This window comes from Anabas testudineus, chromosome 24 (assembly GCF_900324465.2).
Source record: "Anabas testudineus chromosome 24, fAnaTes1.2, whole genome shotgun sequence".
Lineage (NCBI taxonomy): Eukaryota > Metazoa > Chordata > Actinopteri > Anabantiformes > Anabantidae > Anabas > Anabas testudineus.
This window is the reverse complement of record NC_046632.1, coordinates 16225898-16253466: the sequence shown is the minus strand read 5'-3', so window position 1 is coordinate 16253466 and position 27569 is coordinate 16225898. Positions and strand designations below refer to the sequence as shown.

The following is a 27569-nucleotide window of genomic DNA, read 5'->3' as shown; positions in this document are numbered from 1 at the left end:
GCTCATGTTGCAAGTTTTACCATAAGTTTTGCATAATTTACCATGATGTTGTTTGTGCAAGACAAACATCCCCCTTGCTAAATTATAACTAGGGCTCCAACTAACACTTAACACTTCTAACCTAGAGTTATTGTGGATTAACCTCCCCTTTATTTAAACTTATACTAAACTTTTAAAGACTAGAAAAGCTGTAGTATTAAGTTAATTATAATACAAGGCAGCCACTGAGAAGCTGGAACCACATATTTGTGACCTAATTGGGTATTTTCCACACATTAGTTCTTCTTTTTAGTTCGACCTGAAAGTTACATGTTAGTCTTAAAGTGACATGACATTAAATTATTGTCTCAATAGCTTCTTTCAGTTTTTAATTTAAAAACAATTCAGCTTGGAAAATTTGATCCTACAATATCCATTTTACCCAGCAGATGCCACCACTGTGCACATCTGTCACCTTTTCTTTAAACAGCAATATGTAACGTGTTTAAAGCAATATTTAAAACATGTTTTAATTCTTAAATAATCTAAATGGCATCTTCTTGGGTCTCAGGAATGTAAGAAAGAGGATTTCATCCTAATCTAACCACACAATTCTCGTATTATTTCCCATTTCTTTTTGTGTGTTTGCCAACTTTGCACTTGACATGAGGAGAAATGCATGAATCTTAATTCATTTATCCTAACGTACTGCAGACAGTCTGATTCAGCACTGTATGAAACACAAGCCCATTCACATTAGCCCACTCTCCACACTCCCCTACAAAAGCAGAGGAAGAAGTTTTTGTCCAGGGCTCATCAAGAAGCTTCCTTGGAATACCGCTGTTTAGTCTCTGCTCTGCTGTCAGACTCAACAGTGAAAGCAGCCTATTTAAAACAGCACTGTGTGACACATACACACACTCAACACGCTCCATCTCGACAGCCAAGATGAAAACATTCAAGCTATTTTTGAACTTCTTGTCAAAAATACATGCCAATACTTTACTGCTTTGGAAAACTCCTAAAAAATATATGACATCTGATTTAAAAGAAAAGTTTTCTCACTAAAAAAGTTTCTCAAAAAGCTCAAACAAATCATAGATCTGCTGAATTACACACACACACACACACACACTTCCTGCAGGTGTTTCATACCTTGGCGGCCACGATGCTGAGGCCCATGCCGTTGTGCTTCTTCAGGGTTACCGTGACAACCTCCGGGTCTTTCCTCATTGGCTGAAACGAGAGATGGACAGGAAAAGACACTGTGAGTGAGGATGAAACCTCTTCGATGGGTCTGTAACAGCCTTTGGGAAACGAGTGTCCACTTGCGTGTTCCCTCCGTCTGCTTCAGAAACATTAAGGGGGAAAATGAGACTGAGTAAAAAGAGGGAGGGATGAGAAAAGGGAGGGAAGGAATGAAGGAGGGATAAAGGGGAAAGGGGAAGACCACAGAGGAACCTGTGGTCTCTGGAATCAAGTCAAGAATGAAAACCACATTGTGGATACCCATACACACTCATACACATCAGGGCTGAGCAGGGCTGGGTGACTGGGTGGGGAGAGAGGGAGAAACAAAGAAAAAAAAGAGAGCTACCGAGGTTTCCCACATCACAAATAAATACTCTGACAAAAGGATCCTCCTAAATAAATAGGCTCATGTCAGACTAGCACTGTCTATTTTTGTGTGCTGGCAATTTGAGAGAGTTGGAGTGAGTCAGGAACACCCACAAGCAAACAAAACGGCGACAACCACACAACTGAAAGGCAACTACAGCTACAGCAAGACTACTAGCCACGCTAAAAGATAAATGGACTACAGCGAGGCTGCACAACTGCTACTACACTGCAGTGACAGCTCAACCCAATCCAGCATGCTAAAACTGCCTAAAAGCCTTTTCAGTTCCAGTTTTAGAAAAACCCTCTCTTGTGCAGTAGAGGTTTGGATGCACAGAATCTAGTGTCTGCATTTGTTGTTCTGCTTGTAAACTTAGCGCAGGGAGTCGGCTGTAGCTAAGAAGATTTATGTGTTCCTCTTTTTAAAATGTTTATTTTATGCCTAGACTGTGACATGATGCAGACAATTCCAGCCTGTAGAGATATTGTCTTCACAGCAGCTCCAGCCGCATTAGAGATAGAGCATGCATGAACAATAGTTTGTCATTCTGGCAACCTTGAATTTGTGTGTCGAGGTGTAGTAGTCCAAATCCCAAATATGTAAACATACTACATCATATCCACTGTGTCGGAGCAGATGCAGAGCAGAGCTGTACTTGTGATGGTGGCACAAGAGCTCTAGATAAGCCAGGCCTCACCCTCTCCTGTCTAGCTGAACACATACCATTAATCAGGAGTGTGTGTGTGTGTGTGTGTGTGTTTGTGAGAGACGCCTGCATTATGTCGAGACTACAGTCATGTAATAGTAGAGCAGGGATAAACAGACCAATTACAGAGGAAGTGGCTGTGTGTGTTTGTTGCAATGAAAAAAAGTCTATCTACTGCTCCACACTCGCTAACTAACTTCTGTATTGTGATTTGTGTTGATTAAAGTGTGTGTGTGTGTGTGTGTGTGTGTGTGTGTTGGTTGTTTTGAAAACTAAATTGCCCCTTTTGAAGGCACTGTAATCACTGCCTTCCAACTGGGAGACCACGACCACACACACACACACACACACACACACACACACACACACACACACACACACACACACACACACACACACACACACACACACACACACACACACACACACACAGCTCTACACTCCAATCACAGAAGTTTCCAGGTTTAAACTTTTCTAAAAATAGTCAAACTATGTCAGTTATGCTGTCAAATCATCTACCACTCAGTTTCAGTTTAGGAATTTTACCTTTTTTAGTCTGAACTTCACCTGGAAACTGATCTCTCGTGTCTCATTTCAGTACAATCTCTCTTAAATCCCGTAAATCCAGTATAATTTATATGTGAATTATCCAGCAGAAAGGTTTAACAGCACAGTAAGTCTGCTGCTAATGGCATTCGTGTTACTTCACTATATATGGGACTACTTGATGCTGTAACTTACAGTTATTTACTGACTTTCTGCTGTTTTACTGCTAATTGAATCAAATTCTTACAGATTTGTAACGTGAACAATACAATTTAGGATGTTGGAGTGTAACATTTTCACCCAGGCAGGGTGTATCTTCAGTCTGAAGGATTCAAAGGTTGTTTAAAACCACCTCTCTCAACAACTAGATTTGGCACCATGAGCGTTTGTTTTGCCATATGTAGTTTTTCTTTTTTTGGCAGAGTGATATTCCACTAAGGTTTGAGGAATGTGTTTCTGGAATGGTTTAGGCCTGTCAACACTATCCTGTTTAATATGTGTTTTCTTATTTCCTTGTGATTTTAACTGTAAACAGGTTGTATAAATAAAAATTAAGTTAAAAAAGTCTCCTGGTAGTGTCTGCATGTCCCAACATATTCTCAGATGCACCAGTTAAAGCTAAAATAGTCTCAGCATTCGATAAATCACCTTTTTTGGGAATGTTTTTGAGTGTGCAGGCTCCACATGGACATATTCTGAAGCTGGAAGTTATCACAACAGATCCTCACTGATTTAACAAATTCTAAACAAACAAAGTCATCTCAGGGCAACACGGAGATGGAGGCTGAAGCAGAGTGCCGAAGTTCCTTTGTTATGATCAGACTCCTCACTCTGTGCAGTCTTAGCTGTCAGATCTACTGTGCACTTTGTTCTCTGTAGCTTCTGTGAGTCAGCATTATTAAACCTGCTCAAAGTCCTCTGTGGCACCAACTTCACCCGGGATGTTCCCAAAAAACACACACAAAGAACGGGAACAGAGCATGAGTGAGAGCATGACTGTGTGTTAATGTCCTACCATCTCAGAGTTGTCGGCAGCAGAGAAGTGGCTGTCGCAGTCAGCTCCTTCGAAGTGGACAGTCCAGGTACCAGGAGAACGAGGATGGGGAATTAATCGACAAAAACCTGGTTCAGAGAAAAAACAGTGTCATTTACATTATATTTATATATCTTTCTATTTGAATAGAAAAATAGAAAAAACTCTTTAGCGTTCTGTCTTTTCCTCTTTTGGCCTGAAATAAACACAAACCAAAACATAACCTGTTCAAGATCTTAATTTTTCTGATCTTAATTCATTAATATACCAAATCTTTTCTTGATATTGAAGCATTTGGTCTAAGAAACATCTACAAATATACATTGTAAGACCTTAAAACATGTGATGTATCTTTAATTTTGAAATACAGTACTTTATTGATCCCTGTGGCAAAATTGTTGTTTAATTACTACACAGGTTGATGGTGTCCACCACAACAACAGAATAGATTACTGCTCCACCAACTGGCTCACACTCACCACCACTGAGCCAAAAATTCAGCCACACAAATGATAGCTAATTAACCTACTGTAATCTACTGCAGTAAAACTGTTTCTGACCTACATACTAATAAGAATATACTCAAAAATATTACAAATATTTGCACAAGACCCATGCATGCTCCACTTTTTAAAACAAATCCTCACTCAAAATGTATTTATTTATATAAAACAAACATGTATAAGCTAAATAATGCTGCACAGAATTTATTTTACCTCTCTGCAGCAGTGGCTCCAGGAAGTCCTGCAGGCCATTAGGGAGGCTGCGCACCACATCACAGGAGTAACCGTCCTCAGGAAGGAGGAAGGGCAGCTGGAGGTCTGGGTCCTCCTCCAGCTGAACCTCTCTCCCATCACTCCTCGCCAGCTCATCTGCTGTGTTTTCCGCCACTGCCACCACGTGGTCTATCAGCTCCTACACACACATACACACACATACACATCATACAAACACACATCAGGGAACTCAAATAGGCTCAGAAGATGGTTCACTACACTTTCCTTCACTATTCTAATAAAGTTTAAAAACAAGTTGAAGGTTCTTGATTCTGTGCGTTTGTCTTACAGGCGGTACGGGGGGCTCTTCTGGAGCACAGTGGTAGTTGGTCATGAGGGCATGGAGCTGCAGGGAGTTGAGCTTGAAGCAGGTGTTATGGATGTTTTGCACATCCTGCATGGAGTATTTGTCCATGGTCAGCAGGGTGGTGGCCTGGAAGACACAAAAAACATCTTTACCACTTAAAATCTGACACCACCACAATCACAATCAAACGACGTTGGGTTGTTGCTGATGATTGTTTTTTACTTTGAATGTTGATTACGTAGTTACACAGGGTGAACCAAACAACACAGCCTTGTGAAATTCTGCTCCTATCCATGTGTCCTGTCCTTCTACCTGTACTATTCGGCTGAGGTGGCAGTCAGCAGCAAGCTCCAGACCCTGTTTCTCAGCCCAGGCCTCGATGTGGCTGAGCTGCTGCCGGAGGATGGCCCCCCAGTAGTGACAACACAGCCCCGACTCTGTGTCCGTCACCAGCTTGTTGAACAGCCACATGTTGATGAAGTGGAAGAGCTGCGAGAAGAGCTGGATGGTCAGAGCGGCGTTGACTCGACACCGACGCAGTAAAGACATCGCTCCCGTCAGCGTGTGCAGGACATCCTCTGGAAAAGACCCAGTGAGAAAAACTCTGTGTTTAAGATTGTGGTTACACTGTTGGGTTTTTTTTTTTGAGGTTCACCTTCAATTAAATTTTTTATTTAGTCAAAAATAAAATGATTGGGCTAGTAGATGTGTTTTTATATTACCTATCTTAGGCCTCTGTGGATTATGTTCCTCGGGATCGTCCAGGAAGGCGGGCATGTAGTTGTTCAGATCAGCCTGGAGACAGTGGACCAGGTACCTGCACCCAAGCATTACACCTCATTAAACTTCACCCAAAAATAATATATAATATTTTAGAGTCATTTATTCTACAGCAGCATACACCCAGTCTCACAGTCATACTCAGACTGACTTGAAAGCCATCTGGACAAGATGGGCGAGGATGTCTTGGGCGTCCAGTGTGATGCGACTCAGGTCTCTGTCCTGCTTGATGAAGTTGAGCAGCTCTGAGGCGTTGGCCATCCAGAAAGCCAGTGCTCCTGCAATGTTTTTCTGCTTCTGTAAAGTACCGATCACAGTCACACACAGGAAAAAAGAGACAGGGAGGGTGTTAGAGCAGCAGGACGATGTAGAGTTGAAGAGTTTGAGAGAAGGTCAGAGACAGAAATTACTGTTTGAGTGGCAGCCAGAAGAGCAGTAACTTCAGGGATAGACTCACGCCCTGCCCTGCCCACCCCTCCCTCTAAGCCAAATGGACTGGTCACCAGTGTCAGAAAAGTGAAGACTCATATTCCTGATTTGTGCACGTCTTCAAAATTTTAATACAAAGAGCAGAAGTTTTTGCTTCAGTCTGTGAGCATAGAGACATTAGTGACCAGTCCTTTCACTCCCAGACACAGCTGCATTTTCCAGGTCATCAGACACGAGTCCCCTCTACTAGTCAGCTTTTAATGTTCAGTTTCAAACTAAACAGAGTTTAGACAGTAGACTCACACCATAGACCACATGTGCTCACACTGACGCCTATTTGACACAAATAATCTATTCAGAATTGTGTATAATGAAAAAGCTGGATTAGAAACATTATACTACTTTGATTTAAATATTATGCAATTGTACATAAAACTACTAGTAGTTAATAATTATCTCTTAGACAGATTCAACTAAATAAACGTGAGACAGAGCCAGACAAGCTATTTCCACATTTCTGTTTTTTTAAGTAAAGCTGTGAAACCAGTACATTTCCTAAAATACCAAACTATTCATTTAACTTTTAAAGAAAAGAAAACCTATTTAAAAAACAGATACCTCTGCATTATTATTAATTATGAATGTCTAAAGCCTAACAATGAGTTTTAATGGCATGTGCTGCACGTGTCAGTCTACAGTCCAAAAGACAGTTCTTTGGTCTAGACATCGACAGAGAGGACAGAGCTCAGTGTCTGAAGAGCTGATTGTTAATATTCCCGCCACAGAGGGAGGACTGTGCGAAACTGGCTCCCCTGCACTCATCTATCCCCGCCTTGGAAAACATAAAACAAATCAAACAAAAAAAAAGACCCTTCATTCAGAACAGCCAGAGAATGAGAGATGGAGCCAAGTGCATCCAAAATTAAACATGACTTTTATAACATTTAACACACAGACGCATGGTTGAACATACTAAATGAACATCCAAACAGACAAATGAAGCAGAGGAGATGGAGGAGGTCTGAGGGACGCGACTTGTCTCTCATCGACACTGCTGAGTAGGAGAAGCAAGATGTGATGTCACACAATGGATGCCAGAATTTAAAATACGGAGCAACGGTGGGAGAGAGTGGTTGCTTTGGTTTCGCTCTGCAATTTTTGTTTGTTTGTGTTTTTAGTACCAGGCAGGTCCAGGAAGCTGAATGGAATTAGTTGGGTTGATGTTGCTGTTGTTGCTTAGTTTTCCAGCTGTGGGTAGGACGCATTAACACGGCTTTGTTTTTACATTTCTGTTAGAATGGAGGAAAAGAAGCAGCAGCAACAATGAAGGGCTGGTCAAAGAAGCAGACAGAGAGAAAGAGAAAAGTAGAAGGCAAAAGGAGATTAATAGAAGACAGCTGCGAGGCCTGATAAGGTTGGGCGACATGATTTTATATCATCGACCGTAAAAAAGTTATAAAATTAGAAGGTAAATCATATGTCAATCACAGAGATGGGCTGCAACTACTTTTGAGTAACTAGAAATATTGACAGCAGTTTATGGTTCAAATTATGTAAAAATAATATACAACATGTTTTAATAGCTGTTTTTTGTAACATATAAAAAGATATTGGACGAAATTTATTGCACATTTTTGTTGCATTTACGAGGTAAAAATCTGTGGGAACCAATATTATTAGTAGTGGTGGTTTTTAATGGGGAAACAGGGACTGAATCCTCAACAGGCAGTTCCATCTTCCAGGAGCTGCTACACATCGACTGTAAAGACATCCCACCTCTCTCCCAGTGGAGTCTCCTGCGTATTAATACTTCCTGATGCCCTGAATTTCAACACAGTATCATGGAAATCTGATATTTCTATCACTGGCCTTTGTGCACAGGCTCAATGCTAAGAAAGTAAAAGTTGCTGCTCCAGTGTTGTGGGACACTACAGAGCCTAATACGTTTCCTAAAGAAGCGAGCGGGTTCTAGAGTAAAATTTATATTAATATCTGTAACTATTTATTAATTTTTTTAGCTGCTATTTCTTAACATAGGCCTGAAATTATATTTTAGGTTAAGAAAGGAGTACCAATATGTCATAGTTGGGTTTTACCTTATTTACTAGCAACCAAGCTTTAGAAATAGTGGGTAGAAAGATATTTGCATGTATTGTGCACATTTTTTGGTGTTTTATCCATATCGCCCAAACCAAGAACAAAAGAGAGATATAGAGAAGAAGAGGAAGAGTGAGTGAGGGAGGTAGACGAGTCTGTAGCAGCCATATCATGGTGTGCCATTGTGCTATCCTACCTGATCCCCTTCAGGAATCTCCTGGATGGAAAGAAGAGGAGGAGGAAGAGGAGGAAGAGGAGGAGGACACATTCACAGGACAGAGAGAAAACACGTCAACAGCTACGGTATGGACACGGCCATGTAACACACACACACACAGATACACTTTGACACACATGGTCATGGTTTACAGTGTAAAGCCATAACTGATGGAGCTCTGCTGAAAACCACATCTGGTGGAAAAATAAAAACATTACATCATGAGAATTTAAAGCTTTTATAGGTTTCATGAAATCTGTCACCAAAACAGGCAAGAAACACCAGCGCTGTTCTACTGTGACCTTAAATTTACCTGCATTTATTATTAATTCATTAATTTATAGTTAATAAGATGTTGGAGTTTATCTGCCACATTTTAAATTAGATGTTTTCAGTGTAAACACAAAATAAACAAGTATGACAGTTGTAATTAAAAAAAAAGAAAAAGTCATTAAGATTTAAACAGTGCAATTTTCTAGACCGCTGCATGATTATCCCAAAACACAAGCAATAACAGAAGAATTTAGGCATTTGCTGAGAAATTGGCAGAGGTAACAAATGTTAAAATAGTAGAAGAACTGGAGTCAACAAAACGGTGTTGAAGCTCAAATAATGTTGACCTCACTCTCAATGAGCCTAAAAGCAGTTTGATAATTTGATAAATGTATACTGATGTTGCAGCTTTTTAACAAACATATACAACATAAATAAGTAAGTGCTTTGAGATTTTAGATTTTTAATTTTTTATCAATGTGCAATCTGAAATCTCTAATTTACAAAAGCATCCAGACCCCTCACTGTGGGCTTCCTAAGCGTGCCCAGGTGCTTCCTGTTTGCTTTAACTGTTCTTGAGACAGGTCTAGAACTTGACTGGAGTCCAGCTGTGGCAAACCAGACTGTGCTGGACCACAGAAAAAAAACCAAGAAATGAAGTCATGAAGAAACTCTGTAAATACAACTTTCTGAAGCCACTGCACATGATGCTGAAACTTATTTGTTATTAAAGTACAGTAATGTATTTAAAGTTGGGAACAGGTGCTTGGTCACATTCTTAGCCATAACTGAATATTGTTTGATGAGTTTTTCTTGATTTTGATCAAAATGTATTTAAGATATAAGCTGCATGTTACAAACTGTTACCTACTGCAAACCTTCCTATTAAAACCAGCATAAAAATGTTCCAGTGTAGTTTCTATGTTGTATCATAGCAGGTTTCTTGTGACAAACGTTTAAGACTCACAGCCAAACAAACAAAATCAAAAACTGGTACGTATGACATAACTGTGGAGAGAAAGCTGCAAAAAACAAATATGGAGGCCTTACAACAACTACAAAGAATGTAGTTTGTAAGAATACAGTTACTGAGGGAATTAAGCAAACATCAGATAATACCCACATTATGAAGGAGAACGACCAAACTAAAGTGAGCAGGAGACACTGAAATAATGTCAATGATCAGGGAGATTGTGTTCAATATGACAACACACAGCCAAAGATTTGAGAAGTAGTGTTACTAACCTGGATGACTCCCTCCATCATGCTCACCATCTTGTTGATGAGGGCGATGACCTTGTGCGTCCTCTCAGAGGGCGACATGTCGGGCCGGTAGGAAGGCGACAGGACGTAGCGGCAGGCCATGTAAAGGACATAAGTTGGCGAGAGTTTGAAGTGAACCGTGGAGCTGTTGGTGTAGTTGATGATGGCGGAGAGGAAGGTGTCTTCAGCTGGTTGGACACACAGAATCTGATTGTTAGTGACACTATGACTCAACCACAACAGGACTCGCTTGAGGTTCTTGCTGACTGACACGTCCCACTTTGAGCTACCAGTATTCTGTAGAAGTCACAGTGGTTGGTTGGTCACAGATCTTGGCTACACGTGTTGTGTGATACACCAATAAAACAACTTTGAGCCTGACTGTGATGTCATTTTCTTTCAGTTTAGCTTTGGTGGGAAGGTTTTTAATGCCACAGCTGCTCTTAAGCAGCACTACAACAGCCCCTGCCTATGAAAACCTGAAGACAAAAACAGAGCAAATGAACAGATTTAAACTGTGCTAGTGCGTCATTGTCTCAAACACATGTGCCTCTTAGAGCACATGGTTGTTCCCTTTGATTTTTGGGCTTCCCACCACTGCATCATAAAAACTTCAGCTAGAAAAACAGATGATCTCACACGATGCCAAATGTATCCTCAGACCCAGAGCACAATATATAAGTTTCAATGCAGTGCTTCTATCAGCGGCATGTCTTTGTTTCGTCAGAAAGAGACACACTGATACTTACAGTTGTCTCTGAACTCGATGCTGGCCGGCAGAGTCAACTCTGTTCTGTCTGCTGAAATATCCTGAGACCTGATCAGACGAAATAACATAGCATAAGAGAGACAGACAAAACTAAACACAGTAAAAATTAAGTGGACAAGATGAAGATGAAGTGTGTGTGTGTGTGTGTGTGTGAGACCTGGTGTCTTGCTGCTCTCCTCTGATCATGGGTTTGACCATCCCTCTCTCCATTTCCAGCTTTCCCGAGCTCTGCACACAGAGACAAAAAGGACATTTCACTGTAATCAATAAACTGATCAATCAATCAATAGCAACGTTATTGTCCCTGGTAGGAAATTATTTTTGTAGCAGCACAGTCTGCTGGTTCTGGTTCATGGCTGCTAAAGAGAGAACCAGGAGGCAGTACACTTAATTCAGAGTATAGGGGAGGGAGCTGTCAGACAGGATTGACTGTACTTTGTTCAGCAGCTGCTTCCTGTAGAGGTCAGACAGGCTGCTTAGTGGAATTCCAATGATTTTACTACTAACTACTAACTTTAACCATCTGAACTTCTCTGTTTAACACTGAGTGAACAAAACCAACAGATACAAGAAAATGTGATAAAATAAAATAAAATGTTATCAGAGTCCTGTCAACCTGCAGCCTTCGCAGATGTAATTACATAAAAACATAACCCGATTCAAAATGTACTAGTATTTCTATATGGGTGGTGCACATTGACTATCAGGATAAAAAATATTTTACTTTTGCATAAATGGGTGCAGTCCAGCCTCCTTGGCACAAAATAAATAACCAATTAAGATTTCTTCTTGCTTTCATTGTCTTTTCTCTGACCTAAGTATTTTTTGTTTAGCTTGCATTGTGCATTACGCAGAAGCTGCTTTAAATAAAAGTCTCTGCCAAATGACTGAATGTAAATTTTAAGTAAAGGAGCACTTTGATGGTTTCCTGCCTTTTATAATAAAGTCTGCGCTGCAGTACTTTTCTTGCCTGACGTCTTGTTGAGCACAGCTACATGACCAAACCAAAGAAAATTATGATGAAATTTATGAAAAAGCACCAAAACTAACTGGGTCAGTGAATTGCAGCAACAACTTAGCATTAAATCTGCGTTTGCGAGTAATAAAATTGTTTCTCCGTCATCGGCAGAATGTTCCAATGTTGAACAAAATGTAATGTAAACAGTAAAAATTAAAATGCTCTGTGTGTGAGTATGTGTGTTACCTTGCTGGTAGGAAGGGCAGCTCCACTGTGGACGTCTCCGTGAAGGTCGAAGGTGGTTTCAGGTACGCTGCTGCAGCAGAGACAGAGACATGCAGCAGTTTAGAAGAGGAACAGTGCTCTCCTCAGCTGACTTTTCATCACTGATAAGAGCTCCGACTTAATCCACACTCACACACACAAAACCCCCACACACTCATTTATCCATCTCATCGTCAGTGAGGAGAGAGCTGGATCAGAGATGACTCACTAATACATGCAGACTGATAGTTTGCTTTATACACATGCACACCGTTATGTAACAGTCTAATTAGATATAGGGAAGCCATGGCTGGAGTGCTGACAGACATCTATACACGGTAGAGTCTGTACACAGTGTGTGTTTGAGTGACAGTAATTGAGTGTGACAGCAGTCGGGTTTAAAAGGCAAGCTTCAGCCTTTCACACCCCATATGAGAGAAGGGCATCAATGTCAAATAAACAGTACAACACTAATGCAAACACACAAAGCATTTGTGCTCTCCATCATTGATGGGGAGGTCTTTGTCACGTACATAATAACCACCAGCAGCCAAAGAAGGTTAAACCATTAACAGCAGGACTGTTTACCAGTACATATACGGAGAAATGAGACAGATCGGAGATCTTACAAACAAGTTATTCGACCTATTTTTCTTTCTCTGGTTGCGAAACTACAAAATAAAAGAAGTTCAGATATGTTATTTTCTTCTTTTATGCTCTTCACTCATTGACTAATGCTAAATACTGCTGACAGATTAAAGTTCTGAACATTCATACACAACAAGATCATCTGTTCATCTGCCAAAACCTGTTGCCAAATTGCTCCCATCTTAAAAATCAGCTGCTGTGCCAAACAGCGGCTCTAACTGGCCTAAATATCCTTATGCGTCTCCAGCTTGACTGAACAAGGCATCCTTGAAAGTTTGTGCAGGGAAACATTGGAAAGCAGCCCAGAGGCTCATGTTCCAGAGTGAGGTGAGCCGCACCAAATGACAGCTGGTGTCAATGTTACCCGCCAGATGATGCAAAGACTTTTTAGAGAATTCTTCCAACTCAGTTTAAGAAATATTTAGCTCAGAAAATAAAAAAGCAGAACCAGCTGCAGTGGTTGCTTTCTATTTTCACACCACTCTCACCACTGGTAGTTCATAGCTACATCCAATTGAGAATATGTCTGATGAGAATTTGTAAATGGCATTTGGGTTCTTTTGTCTGTCGGCTTAGCTGAACTGCCAATCAGAGTAGACTTTCTCACTCATTTAACATGCTAACAGTGCGGGACATACTGCAAAAACCTGCCCGAAAAACACTCAGTCATTACACAAAGACTGTTAAAGGGAAACTTTAACCTGCTTCCTATGGTTCTAGTTTGGCGAGTTCTCAAAAAACTGATTACGTACACTCTGTACTGTCCCTGAATGCAGCAAACAGTCTTGTGTTGTGGTTCTGGGAGATGGAACCCCCGACACAAGACTGTGGAATGGTGTTCCCCAATTTTGTTTTTGTTTTCATCACCCATTACATGCATAGCTAAAATAAAAACTCTGTCCTTGGATTTTATTTTGAGCTAAACATTAAAAGGCATTTGATGGCACCAACAATAGCCAAGACAAATTATTACCAAGTAAAATATTATATATATTAAATATTAAAAATAAAAAACCCAAAAACGAGTAAAAAGGTTCCAAAGATGAGCTAATCCAAATGAGTTACTGCTATTTCTGGTGTTGAATCATTTGAATGAACTAATTCATGCAGTGATTCATAGTGTGGGTTACTTACGCACACTCCTGCCTCTTTTCTCTCAGAGCTGGTTATCCACTGAGTGAGAGATGCTCAATACAAATTCATCCTTAAGTTTCACACACACTCACTTCTCTTCTTATCTCGTGTTCTTTCTTTCTTATTGCTCTTAGTGTATGAAACGGCAGTGAGCAGGAGGCCACACCCAACACCATGTTGATTAGATTAGAGGGCCGCCTGCCTGCCATAACCCGAGACCTCCACTCGTCCTCTCATTTCCTAATTCACTCCATGCGTCCAACCACACTCTTCACTCCTCCCCGTTTAGCTTCTCTTCATCTCGTGCTCTGCCTGCCAACTCCAAACCTCATCCTCCATTCATCTACAATAACACCCTCGTCTTGAGTTCTGATCACAGAATTCAGAGAACAGCGGACACAGAGGATGACGAGAAAGAACAGCGATGATGGAAAAGCAGACAGAGGTAGGTAAACCTTCTCCTTTCCCTCACCCAGACTGGTGACGGCTCCTCATCATAGTCGTCTGTTCTCTCTTCCCTCCCTGGTCGAACATCGGGTCCACAAACTTAAAGACGTGTGCAGAACCAAATTGGAGGGTGGAGCCCGGACGCAGCACCGTTGTCTCATTAATGCGTTGTCCGTCAACAAAGGTGTCGGCGTCGGGCCCGTGCGGTGTCACAGTCACCATACCTTCACTGTGCATGAGGTTGCAGTGATGGGGAAGAATCCCTGGACCGAGGAGCTGGAGACAGAAAGTGAGTTCATCAGATCAAAGACACTGTACACGTACACACAGATTGAAGCTCTACGTTAAAGTCAGATTCTGCTGATAGGGTCCAATTATAAAAAACCAAAACAACCAACTAAGCTTGCTTTTTGTCTGTGTGTTATTTTGACTGGTGCAATATATTTTTTAGCGCTTCCTTTTTAATCTGTGACCTTAAGGTAGTCATTTTGAATCAGTTTGCAGTCATTATGAGCCCATTAGTAGTTATTAGGTCTATTTTTAAATGCTGTGAGCCTGTTTGTCATCATTTTAAGTCTTTTACTGATCGTTGTGAACAAAATATAACAGACATCTCACATGGCTGGTCTGGCTTACTGGCTTCCAATATCCAAGTTAAATACAACATCAAGTGACAGCTATCAGCGTCCCTGTGGTGCCTTTGATACACTGCTCCAGTGGAGCTGCTCATTGACCACAGGTCTAACTGTGGTTTTACTGGACAATGTCCTGTACAGTGGAGTAGATGTGTAACTGTAAATGGCCTCACATTGAAAAAAAGTTTTAAAGGGGGCATCCTTAAGTTCAACTTTAAACTGTGTGTTTCAGCGGCATAGTTACCTGGATTGCTCCGTCCTCTGTGCAGTCTGAGCCGACCTCAGTGATGCTGTGTTGAAGCCGGTACAGCTTTGGTTTGTCCCGCGAGTCAGACCCGTCTGGACACACACAAACGCACAGATGTTGCACCGGGCAGAGCAGGACAAACAGTATTCACTTTCAACTACACACACTCTTATCGACTGTCCACTCACAGCTGACCGAACACAATCAATCCCTCTTTTTAACAGGAGATCAATATAAACTGGTGAACACTGAGATATTTAGTGTTAATGTGAAAATATAGAGGTAGCTACAGAGCAATTATTGATTATTAGTATAAAAAAACAAAGAGGAGTTTAGTAAAAGCAAAGCAGTGCATTAGTTCACTGAAGAGAAAAAAGTAAACATTCAGGGGAAAAAAGAAAATCTGGGACAAAAATGAATGGGTGTCAGTAAAACCTCAGAGCAGCTTCTAAAAATAATAGTTAAATAAAAAGGAAGCTAATCTTACGAGGCTACATGGTTAGCCTTTTGCAGAAGTATAATGAGGTTCTGGGAAAAAAATATGCTGTGTATGTGAGAAAGCTCACTGTCGAATAAAGTTGAATTTAAACTTTATTCAAGCTTCCATTTAATTATTTGACTCCTCAGATTCTGAATTATCTTTGTTACTTTGAACTTTGTCCATGTTTGTTTTCAAGTGAGTCTACAAATTAATTCTATTAAAGAATCACAGCTACAACAAAGGGGAATGTGTTTGATCATTGTCGGCCAAAAAGGGGGAGTCACTGCACCTCCCCCAGCAAAGCCCTCAGCAACAAACACAGAGTAAGTGTGGTGGGTTTCTTTGTTTTACCTTCATGGTGCCGATAGGCGTAGTAGGCATAGTGATTCCCTCGCCCTAGGCAGACAGGCAGGCAGGTGCGGAGGTAGGAGGACACATGCACAAGGCCCCAAAACACACACACACACACACAAACACACACCATGCCATAAGAAGGTGGGAAAGAAAACAGACACATAGCAGAGGGTGAAAATGCAGCAAGGAGGAAAACTGCAGCAATACCTTGTTAACCATTTAACTACATGGAGACAGTCACACACCCACACACACCCACCCACACACACAGGTAAAACTATGTATTAGTGCACTAAGTTCTTGTTCCAAATGAAATAAAATTGCATTAAAACACTAATTTAGTCAATAAATACTGCGGGTAACTATAGCTGTTTACCATTGTGCTACCAGAAAATGACTCCTTGCGTACTGGCGCCTTGAATATCTTAAAACACTCGTAACCTTGTATTTTAAACCTCTCTACGTTCACTAAGGCAAGTTGACAATCTGATGATTTGTCTGCTGCAGCAATGCAGAGCAGGACTAATGTGGTAATGAGTATTTTGAGTATATCTTGTAGTAAAACTTGTAGTACTTTTGCACTTTGACAATATAAAGAACCAGGTCAGGGTTACATACACACAAGCACACACACATACACAGACCCAGCAACCACTGTTTAGGGGAGAAACCAAGTCAATTTTCCATTTTAGTTGTTTTCCGCAGGCAGAGAGTGGTCAACCTGACAGTGACAGTGAATGAAGCAGATGTGTTAGTATATTCCTGGTTTACCAAAACCATTTCAGTACTACAGCTGTGAGTGTGTGTTACCATTAGCCTGATAAGTTAATGGCACAAGGGGGTGACAGGCAAAGAAGGAAATGAAGGAGGGAGGGATCAGTAGCAAGAAACAAGCTGTTAGGGCTGAATAATAATAATAAACTGCTCTTAAAGGTTTGAGTGACTGCACACCAGGAGTGATTCTGTTATAAACTTACCTGTTGATGATCATTCTGCCCTTTGCACTACTTTAAATAAGTCATTTCCACAGGGAACCTTCTATCTCCCATCAACACGGTTGTGTGGGTAGATAAAGTGTAAATAATTAAGAGTTTCTGCTCTTTAAATTGGACCAAAATCAAAACCTCCACATACACCAAATGAGACGATGGTTTTTCACTTTGTTGAAGTGCGTAAAACAGGATGGTTTAAGTAGTGTTTGAAGGTCACTGAGGCCACTGAATTGCTGATGAAGTTATTTCAATACTTTAAAAAGTAAGTTAAAAGTTTAAAATCTTTTATTCTTATAAAAACCTGCCTCTAGCCTTGCTCATAACTTATTCTTCTGATGTTAGCTGAAACAAAAGGAAAACAGTCTAATACCCCTATTGAAAGAGACAGAAGACGCTCCCATAAATAGGCAAATCGACGTGTGTTTAAAGGTAAACAATACACTTTTGTGGTTTATAATAATCCTGCAATAATGTGTTCTGGAGTCCCAAGGTAGGTTCAAGCTAGAGATAGAGCCGTCTCAGCTATACACTTTAGAAATTCTTGACCTACTGCAGTTGTTCTTATATACAGAGGACATCAGGGGCTGGTATGATGAGAAATCATAGTGGATCCAAGATGCCTCATGGAACTGTAACTCACCTTCACATGCAAAGTAAAACAATGACCAATAATAACAGTAAATGTTATTTGTTGCTGCTGTACCACTCCCTGCTGGTCAGTGCCCATCATTACAGCAGCTTTTAGCAGCACAGCTGATGTTACTATTATGTCATTTTGCCTTTAAATATTAACAATTAAAAAATTAGCACAGACACTGCTGCTGTATCTGTATGAAGGTGGTGTGGTCCTACCTGGACTAAGCTCCACCAGATAAGGCAGTTTCTCAGGCGGCAGGGAGCTGCTGCCGTCCTTCCCTCTAAAGCCCTTGTCATCCACTTTCCTCCCCTTCCTTCCCTGGTAGTCAGGAGGTCTCTTCTTCAACTGGAAGACTAGTGCTCCTGACAAACACAATATTGTAAATATGTTTAGTTTAAATGACATATGTTCACTCACAGAATCAGATTCATCAACATCATCATTCATCTTCACATTGTAAAAACCCAATCCATACATTTCCAAAAGACAACAAATGAAGATGACAGTAAACCAAGCTGTAATGTCAGACAGACGGCAGAAGGGGGCAGCAGTGACAAAGAGTAGAGGAACAGAGCAGGACACACACATCCTGTAAGTGTTTTATTTTCAATTCTGTTGTTTAAAACTGTGTGTTTTTAGTACATATTAAATTGTTTATTTTCACAATAATTATAAGAATGCTTTTTATGGTATAGGTGAGGACGTGTGCCATATGGTCAGGTACGTTCTCTGTTTTTTTTTTGTGGCCAATAAAGTAATTACCATGATGTTACAAGTTACCTAGTTTTTTGGTTAAGTGCATGCATTTTATGTAAGTTTAAAAGTTATTAATAGACTCATGAGCAGTTTTCCAGTAAGTGGGTGTAAGATCAGAAAGGCAGAGTGTTAACTGGCGTTCTCTGTACAATTAGTTTCACCTTGTGTTAAAAACACATATGGTTTTAATGGGTGGTAAATTATAGGTTTTCTGCTTTTATTAGTGAAGTCAACAAATTCAAAGAGTATGAGGGAATTTGTAAGAGACTGAATAAAAGTGTCTTCTACCTCTGTCTGCAGGCCAGTCCCTGAAGATCTGCAATGGACACTCTGTATCATCCAGAATCACCTCTTTCTTTGACTTGTCATCTTGCTGAAAAAAAACAACAACAACAACAACACAACAAATCAGTCATTTCAGCAACTGAACAGTAAAATCTACTGCAGACCAAAGCACAGCTTCCTCAAATGATCTGCAGACACAATTTTGAGATTGCAAGAGACTTTTAAATATGACCAGAACATCACAAATGTTCCCAGAGTGGTTCTAATGTCTGAAGGGTCCAGTGTTGAGCTCATCTATCTATGAAGTGATGATGGTTTCATGCTGATTATTCTTAGGCCACCTTAATACCAGCTGAAAACAGAGTGAGCTATAAACTAGTAATAAACATTTAATAGAAAAAAGAACAGTGAACGTCTCTCCATACGAATATGCAGCTCTCAGCCTTTATAAATATTGCATTTTTATAGCATTTCTCTACAGAAGTGAGTGTAGCATAAAGCTGTCCTACATCTCTTCATCCTGTTCAGTCTTATCTCAGTTAACATCCCCTCCTCTTGAATCTAAACACAACAGCTGACACGCTACTAGCTGGTATACTGGTGCTTATTTCTCATGTTCACTAACCTAATTGACTTTTACTGTGTGTGTCAGTTATTTCCTATGATTGTTCATAGCAGGAGTCCATTTGAGAGGACAGATATGGCAGAAGCAGTGGGGTCAGCCAAGTTCACTGTCCACATGCACACACACACACACACAGTCAAACATGCACACAAACACCAAATACACAGACATAGAGCATCTGCTGCTGCTGCTATAGTGCTCAGACTGAAAGCAGTTCAACTGCATTCCTCCCAAAGGTTTTTGTGCCAAGCAGCATTCAGTTTCAGTATCTGCCAGTCCACTGAAGAGTGTGTGCATTTATGTGTGTGTGTTCTTGTGCATGTGACCGTGACCTTGGCTGTCCTCTCCACAGCCTCTCAGAAGGATGATGGAGCAGTTAAATGATTACAAAGGAGGATCAAGGTTGTGTTTAGTGGAGAAATGGGAGGATGCAGGCGATGCCTGGCAGTGTACAGACAAATAAAAACAATCTGTGATATTAAAAATCTTAAATTAAACAGAGATGCTGTGATCAAGTGAGAGCATATTTAGTCTGACTATCACTTTAATGGTGTCCACGCCTGCTAGAGATGTCACCAAAACAGAGGACATAATGTTCTTTGCAACAAGACGTAAACTAACTTTTGCAGGTTTTTTCATGGTTCCTGAGTTATAATGTGAAGGATTAGTAGTAAGATAAGTGTTATTACCCGAGCGATGCAGTATTCTCTGGGGTTCTCCTTCTCCAGTCCGTACTTCTCCAACGCCTCCACCACAGCAAAGTCGGCCGTGTCTCTTGTTGAGAGCAGGATGGTCTTATAGGGAATGTTGGGTTTCAGACTGTCAGCATATATCCGCAAAGTACCTCCTGTAGTGTGGGACAAACACGTTTGGTTAGCTACTGCACCCAGCTGACAAGTTAGATCGTTCCACCAGCACAAACTCTGAAACAGTGAGACAGACACTGATACCTTTCTAGTGCGACAATGATGGAAATTTCATTGTAATAAAGTTATAGTTGAATTAAACTATGACATGAGCAAAGTATCTTCCACAGCTCAAACTGACATGTTCCATTATCTTGAAATGCCAAAAAACGGACTTCTATTTGCATTATCCTGCAATATAAGATTATTTTTCCTGCACATCATAAATCAATCATTTTTTAAATAATTATAATTATAAATTATCTACTACATTTATACTGGTGATAGATTTAAGTTGTGTTTTGGGAAACTTAAGTGCTGAATTATATTTTCCTTGGGAAGTAGAAAAACCACTAAATTAAAGGAACTGACAGTAGTGCTCATAAAATTTATATAACTTCGTCGACTTTCATCCATGATGTGTCAACTGGAAATGATCACCTTAGTAAATCCCACAAGGGAGTCTTCTGCAAAGCAAACATGATTTTCAGAAACATTACATAAAATTATTTAAATTTAAAATAGCGTTTTCTGCTGGGAGAACGTCATTGTCTAACCACAAGCCATCTCGTCTCACCACGCGTGTGTGTGTATGTGTGTGTGTGCGGCTGTATGTGGACAGTGGTTAAAGCTGTTTTTAGAGTCAGTTCCCTGGTCCATCTGTTTGTCTGTCTGGAAGAGAGATTAGGTAATGCCTGAGTCACTCACACACACACACACAGACACACACACACACACACACACAAGCCAAACCGGTCAGCATGCTTCTTACATTCATTCAACGTGTACACTTTGTCTTTCCATGTGTGTAAACATGCCAGCGTGAGACTTTCTCCACAACATATGGTGTTCTGCAGACCAGCTGATGCAAACACGATACAGAAAGATCAGTGACAGTGAAAGTGCATGTTACATTTCACAGATGTGATTCAGATAACAAATGTAAATATATCATTTCTATATGTACTTAATGTACCCTTTAGTATCTTCTATATGTACTTATACCCTTTACTGCAGATCGCCTGCAGATCTACCAACTAAGTAAATCTTTTCCATTTTTTTGTCTGCAGTTCACGTCAGGTTTGCCTTAAGCCACTCAAGGACATCAAGACTTGTTCTAAAGTCAATGCAGGACTGCCTCTGGCTGTGTACGCTGGGAAGAAGCTCCACAGCATAATGTTATCAACACCATGACCCCCTGAAGTGTAGTTACTTCAGAAGCGAGGTGATGAGTGCTGCATTATTTTAGGTCATATCCAGCACTTAGCCATCAGTAGTTGCTTGATAGTCAGGGTGAACTGCCATTTCATTTGACTCCATTCAGTCTGACATTATGTTGGCACGGGTGTTGTGCTCTGTTTTTATTCTCCAAGTGAGTCTGTTTGGTTTTCTGTTAACACAAAAGCTGTAAATATCTCCAAAAATATCAGTTTAGATGGTATTCATGCATGTGGTTGTATATAAATCTGGCTTCTGTTTATCTCAGATTGCTTATGTGCACATCACTGAACTCCAACAAGGGTATCAAATGTCTTAAATTCACAAATGCTCTTTTACTCTACTATTATAAAAACGTTGGAAGATGCCTATGCAGCAGGCTCTCCAGTCTGTGTAGAGAGGCTCTGGAGCACTACGTTCTCACATACACATTCAAAAACCCTAAGTCAGCAAAGGCTGCTCTTCATAGCCTACGAGAGACGGCGTAGCATCCCTGTGCCCCCTGCAGAGTACGACAGATTCAGGCAAAAGTGAGAAAGGCTAGATAGGTCAGAAAACAGCTGCCCGGTCAGAGCAGAGGATGTAAATAATCTGATCAACACAACTAACCCTCAGCTACAGGTTTACTAGAGTCAAGGTAATAACTATTTATGTGTGAACACACTTTAAGGTCATTCTAGGCTCTCGGTTCCACATCTGTACAAACAGGCTGCTGCAGGAAAGTGAGTTTTTTTCAAAATATTTCAAAATAATGAATCCTATTAAGCTGTTGGGAACTTTTCAGTACTTCAGCAGTTCCTTTACTCCCTTATCTGAACCCTCGACACTATTCTATGACAGACAGTGAAGAAATTGGCTTAGGCTTTATCCTGACAACCACTAAACTATGCATGATTGGATGATCAGAGGTCAAGCTGAGTTCAGCACAAAAAGGTCAGATAACACAAGTAAACAAAATATTCATGTGCTGACAGTTAAAGTACCTGAGTCTGGCCTCCCGTCACTGCTCATGAACTCCTGCATGCGTTTCTCCAATTTCTGCTGGCGTCTTCTCTTCATCACCACCTCTGGGTTGGAGATTGTCCTGGTGAAGCTCGTCTCTGGCATGTCCTTGTAGACCTCTGCTGCCAGACAACTGTTTTCCCTAAACCACCAAAAGAGAGAAGCGAAAGAAAAGTGAGAGAACAGAATATATTCTCACTATTCTTTGTTTTTTTTTTTTTTAAACTTTCTGTGCTTTTCTTGGTAATAAAACAAACACGATCCTCTCTAAGGAGAGAGAGGACATAAGGGCAGCATAGTAAGATGGATGGCTGTGAGTGTGTGTGTTACCCGTCCTCCCGACTGAGCGCCTGCTCATCTCCGTCAGGAATTCGTGCAAACTCCTTCTCCCTCTTCTTTTCCTTCTTTTTCTCCTTCTTGGACAAAGTCCTCTTAAAGTTTTGAATCACTCCATCCTTCTCCTTCTCCGGCCCATTACTCTGACTCTTCTGGCAGAGATAAACAAGAGCAAGTGACACTTCAACGAAGATACGTAATGAAGCTTGCTACTGTGTGGGAGGGCATGCTCGTTTCTGTATTTGTGTTAGTAAACTAAAACTACACACTGGGGCAAAACACATGTTTTAATGGACACACTGCATTATGGACAACTGAATCTATGTTGGCTCATATGTAGTATATTGATCGGTTCTCTCAATTACGCTGTTGTGCAAAAGGTTGTCCTCTAGAAATGAGCAAACAGGTTAAAAGACAAAGCAGCTGACCTTGGGCAGGATGCTGTTCTCATTCTTTAGGACAAATCGTCCTTCTCTGTCGTCTTTGTTCCAGTTCAGCTGAACAACAAGAGGCTTCTCGTCCAGGTCCAGCTGACGCTCTTCTAACACACACACAAACACACAATTTCATCTGGGAGCCAACTATGCTTAAGTGTCACCATTCGTAACACAACATACGTTAAGTTTATTTTTGTCTAGTTGTGCAAATAATCCATGTCTGTCTCTCATCTTTGTACAGGACTCACCGCCACTGACGTGGACCTCATATAGGGAGTATTTTGGCGAGGAGAGCATCCTCATGTCTGGTCTGAACTTCTCGGCTAACGTCTCGATGACGTCCTGCGTTGTCGCTGTGCTGGATACTCTGATGCACTTGGTGGCGAAGTTACCAGCAACTCGGTCCTGGAAGTAGAACCGCATGACGCCATGGAACTCCAAGTCCTGTTCAAGCGACAAAGCGGAAAAGAGTCTATCATCTATTTACAAAAAATGTAAACTGCAGAAAAACAGTTTATGCTAAGTACGATAACGTTTACATGCAAAATATATCTTCAATTGTTTTGTATCCTGTGAATGTTAACATCAAGACGACTACTTAATACAAACATGCACACATGCAGGAGTCTATCCGACAAATGAAAGATCAATGTGGGAACTCTAAAATTATCATAGCCCATATATGTTTCACACCCCCAGGAATGTCCCCACAACATAGTGTGTACACACACACACAAGCTTAGGACAAATACTGGATGTAGAAACAGCAGGCTGAAACAGACACCTGGGGCTATCTACACTGCAAATTTGCCGCCTTCATGTTGACATTTTCCTCTGCACTGAGTCTACTATCGAAGAAGAATAGCTTAAACGTATACACACCCAGTGTTGATATAATCATACCTCTCACATGGTGCTGACGAAGCACCTCTAGCTTGCAGCCCAGAGTGTGCACATATGCATAAGTTGAGCGGTAAAACTGGGCTTATATTTCTTTCTAACTGCCACTGAAAAGGTCTTAGACAAATCAGATCTACCAGAAAGGCATCTAATATAAAAACTTTTGAGGACATCAGATTGCTCTCTGCAGCACAGACACCACTTAGTAATACGTAAATAATATAGAACCAGCTTTAACTTTAAGACAGTAGCAACACAAACTACAGTACAGCTGAAAAACGTAGAAACCTGAATTGCTTGAGTGGAGTTACAATAATGTTGTGTTGTGTTTTCAAGCACAGCTGCAGGAAAACCCTGAGCGGGGTATCTTGCTTGTCAGGATGCCAACAATGCAATTGTGAATTAGAATTTTAAAGGCAGGTCGTGCCAACATTAAATAGAAGTAGGCGAGTGTCCAAACAACTTTCTTAAGAGGACAGATCAGAGCTAAGGAGTGTTTGAACTGGATTTAATTAAATTCATTCTAAACATTCACACCCACACTTAATACAACATGTTAAGAAGATGTGGACTAATGGTGAGGTACCGACAGTAATGTTTAGATTTTTTTGGCATCTCTCTTCAGCTCTCTCTCACCCGTTACCTTCCCACGTTTGACAGAGAAACAGTCAAGCAGAATGGAAACACTGAGCATAGTTTCGATAGGCGAGGGTGGAGCTGGGAATGCGTGTGTTGTGATTTACTGCTGGAATGTGGGTCACCGAGGGCTGCTGTTGTCGAGCTTGTGTAACCATTGGTAACTGTTACTGTGGAGACACTCATCCACTTGGGTTCAAACAATACCCAGCTTAGCGCCAGCAGTGGATAATTAACCCACTGGCCAGTACAACCGCAGCCCAGTACACCAACAAAACTCTCCCCACACCAGCAGGAAATGGTAAAGTCCTACAGGTCACAGTCACTGAGGTTGGATTGAACAAGTTCTAAATTATAGTAGACATACTGTAGGTACTTCAGGTATTTGTCTACTGAAATTACAATAAATAAGAAGCCACAGCAACCCTCACTGAAAAACCTTTAGACAGGAGTAGCTCTGCACTGCTGCCAGGCTGTTAAGCGACTCTTCCTCACAGAAGTCTTAGACAGCACTTCTCCACATTACAATATGTTCAGGACTCCAAAAATAAAATTGAGAAAAAGTGACATACTGCCATTTCTTCACTCCCTGAAACTACAAGTTCTGGTTTCACTCCACACACATAAACCACCTATGTCAAAGCAATTATTTGTTTCTATAAAATACAAACTAATATACTGGAGCTCAAGTCCCGTACAGTCCACCCAATCCACTGCAACCTGTTTAATATCGACTTACAACATTCATGCAAATTTAATACAGTATTAAAAAACAGAGAGTTGTCAAAAAAAGATTTTGAGCACAGGTTTTACATTAAAAACGATCATGTTCGGCACAGTGATCCGTCTGTCAGCAGCTGCACTGGTGTGCTGCGTTCAGGAACAGTTTCCAGTGTGGGTCACCCATGTTTTAAAAGGCACCAGTTCTGGACTATGTCGGCTAAATGCTAAATTTAATGGAAATGTAAAAAGCGAATGCGAAACAAGAACATACTGTTCAGTTTATCCTTTTGCAGCTTTCAGTCTAATAATCCCTAACAGCTTTATTTATTTCGCAAACAGGCTGGCAGGAAATGCTAATGCAGCAGTATGTCACCAAACAACAGCCTGGGTAAGACCTGAATCACACTGCCTGTCAAACATAGTCACACACTTCCATTCAAATCAAGACACAGGGGAATCAGCTGATGTTGAGGACGATATTTGATGTTGGACTACTTCTGTTGGGCGTATGTACACAGCTCTAAGTCTCAGGCTAATTAACTGTGTATGTTAGTTTGTACATTAGACCTATATAGCAGGTAGTCTTGTTTGTCTGTGTGTGTGCACAAGTTAATCCTCATCCTCCTCTGCTGTGCCAGGCAAAAACATGAGCAAAGGAATTCACACACAACGCAAAGATGTGTGTGATACCTGTGACTAAACTTCTGAGACAGGGCAGGATATTTATGACACACACACACACACAAAGTAGGCCAACGCTGCAGATAGCTGTTATATCAGTTAGATAAACCTGATGGGGAAGGGAGAAAGAGTGAGTGAGTCTCGTGTGTGACTAGTAGCTAACACAGATTAACAATAGACTGTTTATTGGCTTCTGCCTTTGAACATTTTGTGTTTTAGTCTCCAACAACCCACAATGTGAATGCATTTAATCCAGGACACTAATGGATTTAAAGTCAATATCGACTGATATGTGGTAATAACAGAACCAGAAATTACAGTAAAGATAAGCAAGAGATACTGTATGATTAGGGTAGTTTCTATTAGATCGTTTATCCATCAGAGCAAACTTTTAAACAATAAAAAAAGGTCCTACTCAATATGTAGTGTTGATAACATACCCATTCTCTGTTCACTCTGTAAAACAACAAAATAAAACGTGTTCTCTTTTTGTGAAATGAAAATAAATGTTACATAAACAGAAACTAACAAATAGTAAATCCTGTATCGGTTCATTCTTGGTGTGTAATTCCCGCGTTCCTTTTTATGATGTCAAGAAGAAAGCCTTTCATCTCGCCCGCACCTTTTTCTGTATTACACAAAACCTGACACATACTCCCACACACTCGTATCTTCTTTGTGTCTCACTCGTATCACACAGCTCATGAGTGTTTAAGGTGAATCCATTTATATTACTACACACGTACAGCTCAGTAAAACATCCACGTGTGTTTGAGACTCTTATTAAAGTGAGACAGCTGAGAGAAAGCATGCCGCGAGAGAGATAACCCCGATTTCTAAATCCACCCATCCAGCTCTCTGACTAACACCTCAGGGTCAAAGGTTTTCCAGAGAAGAGGTCGCAGGTCACGTCTGTGTTCGTATGAGAAAGTGAGTTAACTTCAGTCTTTGGCTGTAGAAGCCATCTCCCACCCGGTGCCTGTCTCTGACTTAAGCATGTGTTTCAGGGAGATGGGAGCGGCGGATTAAACTTTAAACAGGCTTGTAAACCAGAAACCTCCTTTTGTGCTGGACTGAATTTTACTGTGGACTATGCTGCGATGTGACTGCAATATAATCAACAAATAATTATCATGAGTACATTTGCTTGGTTATTAATGTATGTGTATTTCTCAACTGAAACATAAACTCACGATACTAAAATGTGTGTGTGTTTTGTGAAACAAGTTTATCAAATATTGAGGGGGGAGATGATTTCTTTTGGCCAATTGGCAGCAGCAAGACATAGTGACTCACCTTAATGAAAGTAGTTAATGTCTGACTAAAAAGTCAAAGTGAAACTGTAAATTGTCAACACTGATGTGACCACACACTCCACTACCTAAACAGAGACATTATCAGGGTTTGAACCTTTCACTTCACACTTCTTGTAATTTAAACAGACACTGAAACAAGTCTGTAAGTAATTATACGTA

General features: G+C 40.7%; 1 protein-coding gene across 9 annotated transcripts in view; it reads right to left on the bottom strand.

Annotated features, from left to right (window-relative positions):
- The window catches only part of afdna (afadin, adherens junction formation factor a), a 75870-nt gene that overhangs the window by 28415 nt on the left and 19886 nt on the right, over positions 1 to 27569 (bottom strand). For 4 of the 9 annotated variants that reach the window (XM_026341275.1, XM_026341274.1, XM_026341278.1 and 1 more), the window contains exons 2-23: positions 23403 to 23598; positions 23146 to 23258; positions 22712 to 22869; positions 22363 to 22523; positions 19946 to 20103; positions 18635 to 18719; positions 17806 to 17952; positions 15959 to 16003; positions 15124 to 15218; positions 14270 to 14520; positions 11998 to 12067; positions 10951 to 11021; positions 10774 to 10841; positions 10007 to 10212; positions 8468 to 8488; positions 5897 to 6042; positions 5688 to 5782; positions 5278 to 5543; positions 4948 to 5091; positions 4599 to 4797; positions 3865 to 3971; positions 1135 to 1215 (exon numbers count right to left, since the gene is read on the bottom strand). In XM_026341275.1, coding sequence (XP_026197060.1) covers positions 1135 to 1215; positions 3865 to 3971; positions 4599 to 4797; positions 4948 to 5091; positions 5278 to 5543; positions 5688 to 5782; positions 5897 to 6042; positions 8468 to 8488; positions 10007 to 10212; positions 10774 to 10841; positions 10951 to 11021; positions 11998 to 12067; positions 14270 to 14520; positions 15124 to 15218; positions 15959 to 16003; positions 17806 to 17952; positions 18635 to 18719; positions 19946 to 20103; positions 22363 to 22523; positions 22712 to 22869; positions 23146 to 23258; positions 23403 to 23598 — 2883 coding nt within the window. The remainder of the gene's footprint in view (positions 1 to 1134; positions 1216 to 3864; positions 3972 to 4598; positions 4798 to 4947; positions 5092 to 5277; positions 5544 to 5687; positions 5783 to 5896; positions 6043 to 8467; positions 8489 to 10006; positions 10213 to 10773; positions 10842 to 10950; positions 11022 to 11997; positions 12068 to 14269; positions 14521 to 15123; positions 15219 to 15958; positions 16004 to 17805; positions 17953 to 18634; positions 18720 to 19945; positions 20104 to 22362; positions 22524 to 22711; positions 22870 to 23145; positions 23259 to 23402; positions 23599 to 27569) is intronic. The other 5 variants (XM_026341277.1, XM_026341283.1, XM_026341276.1 and 2 more) reach the window with 4 other exon arrangements.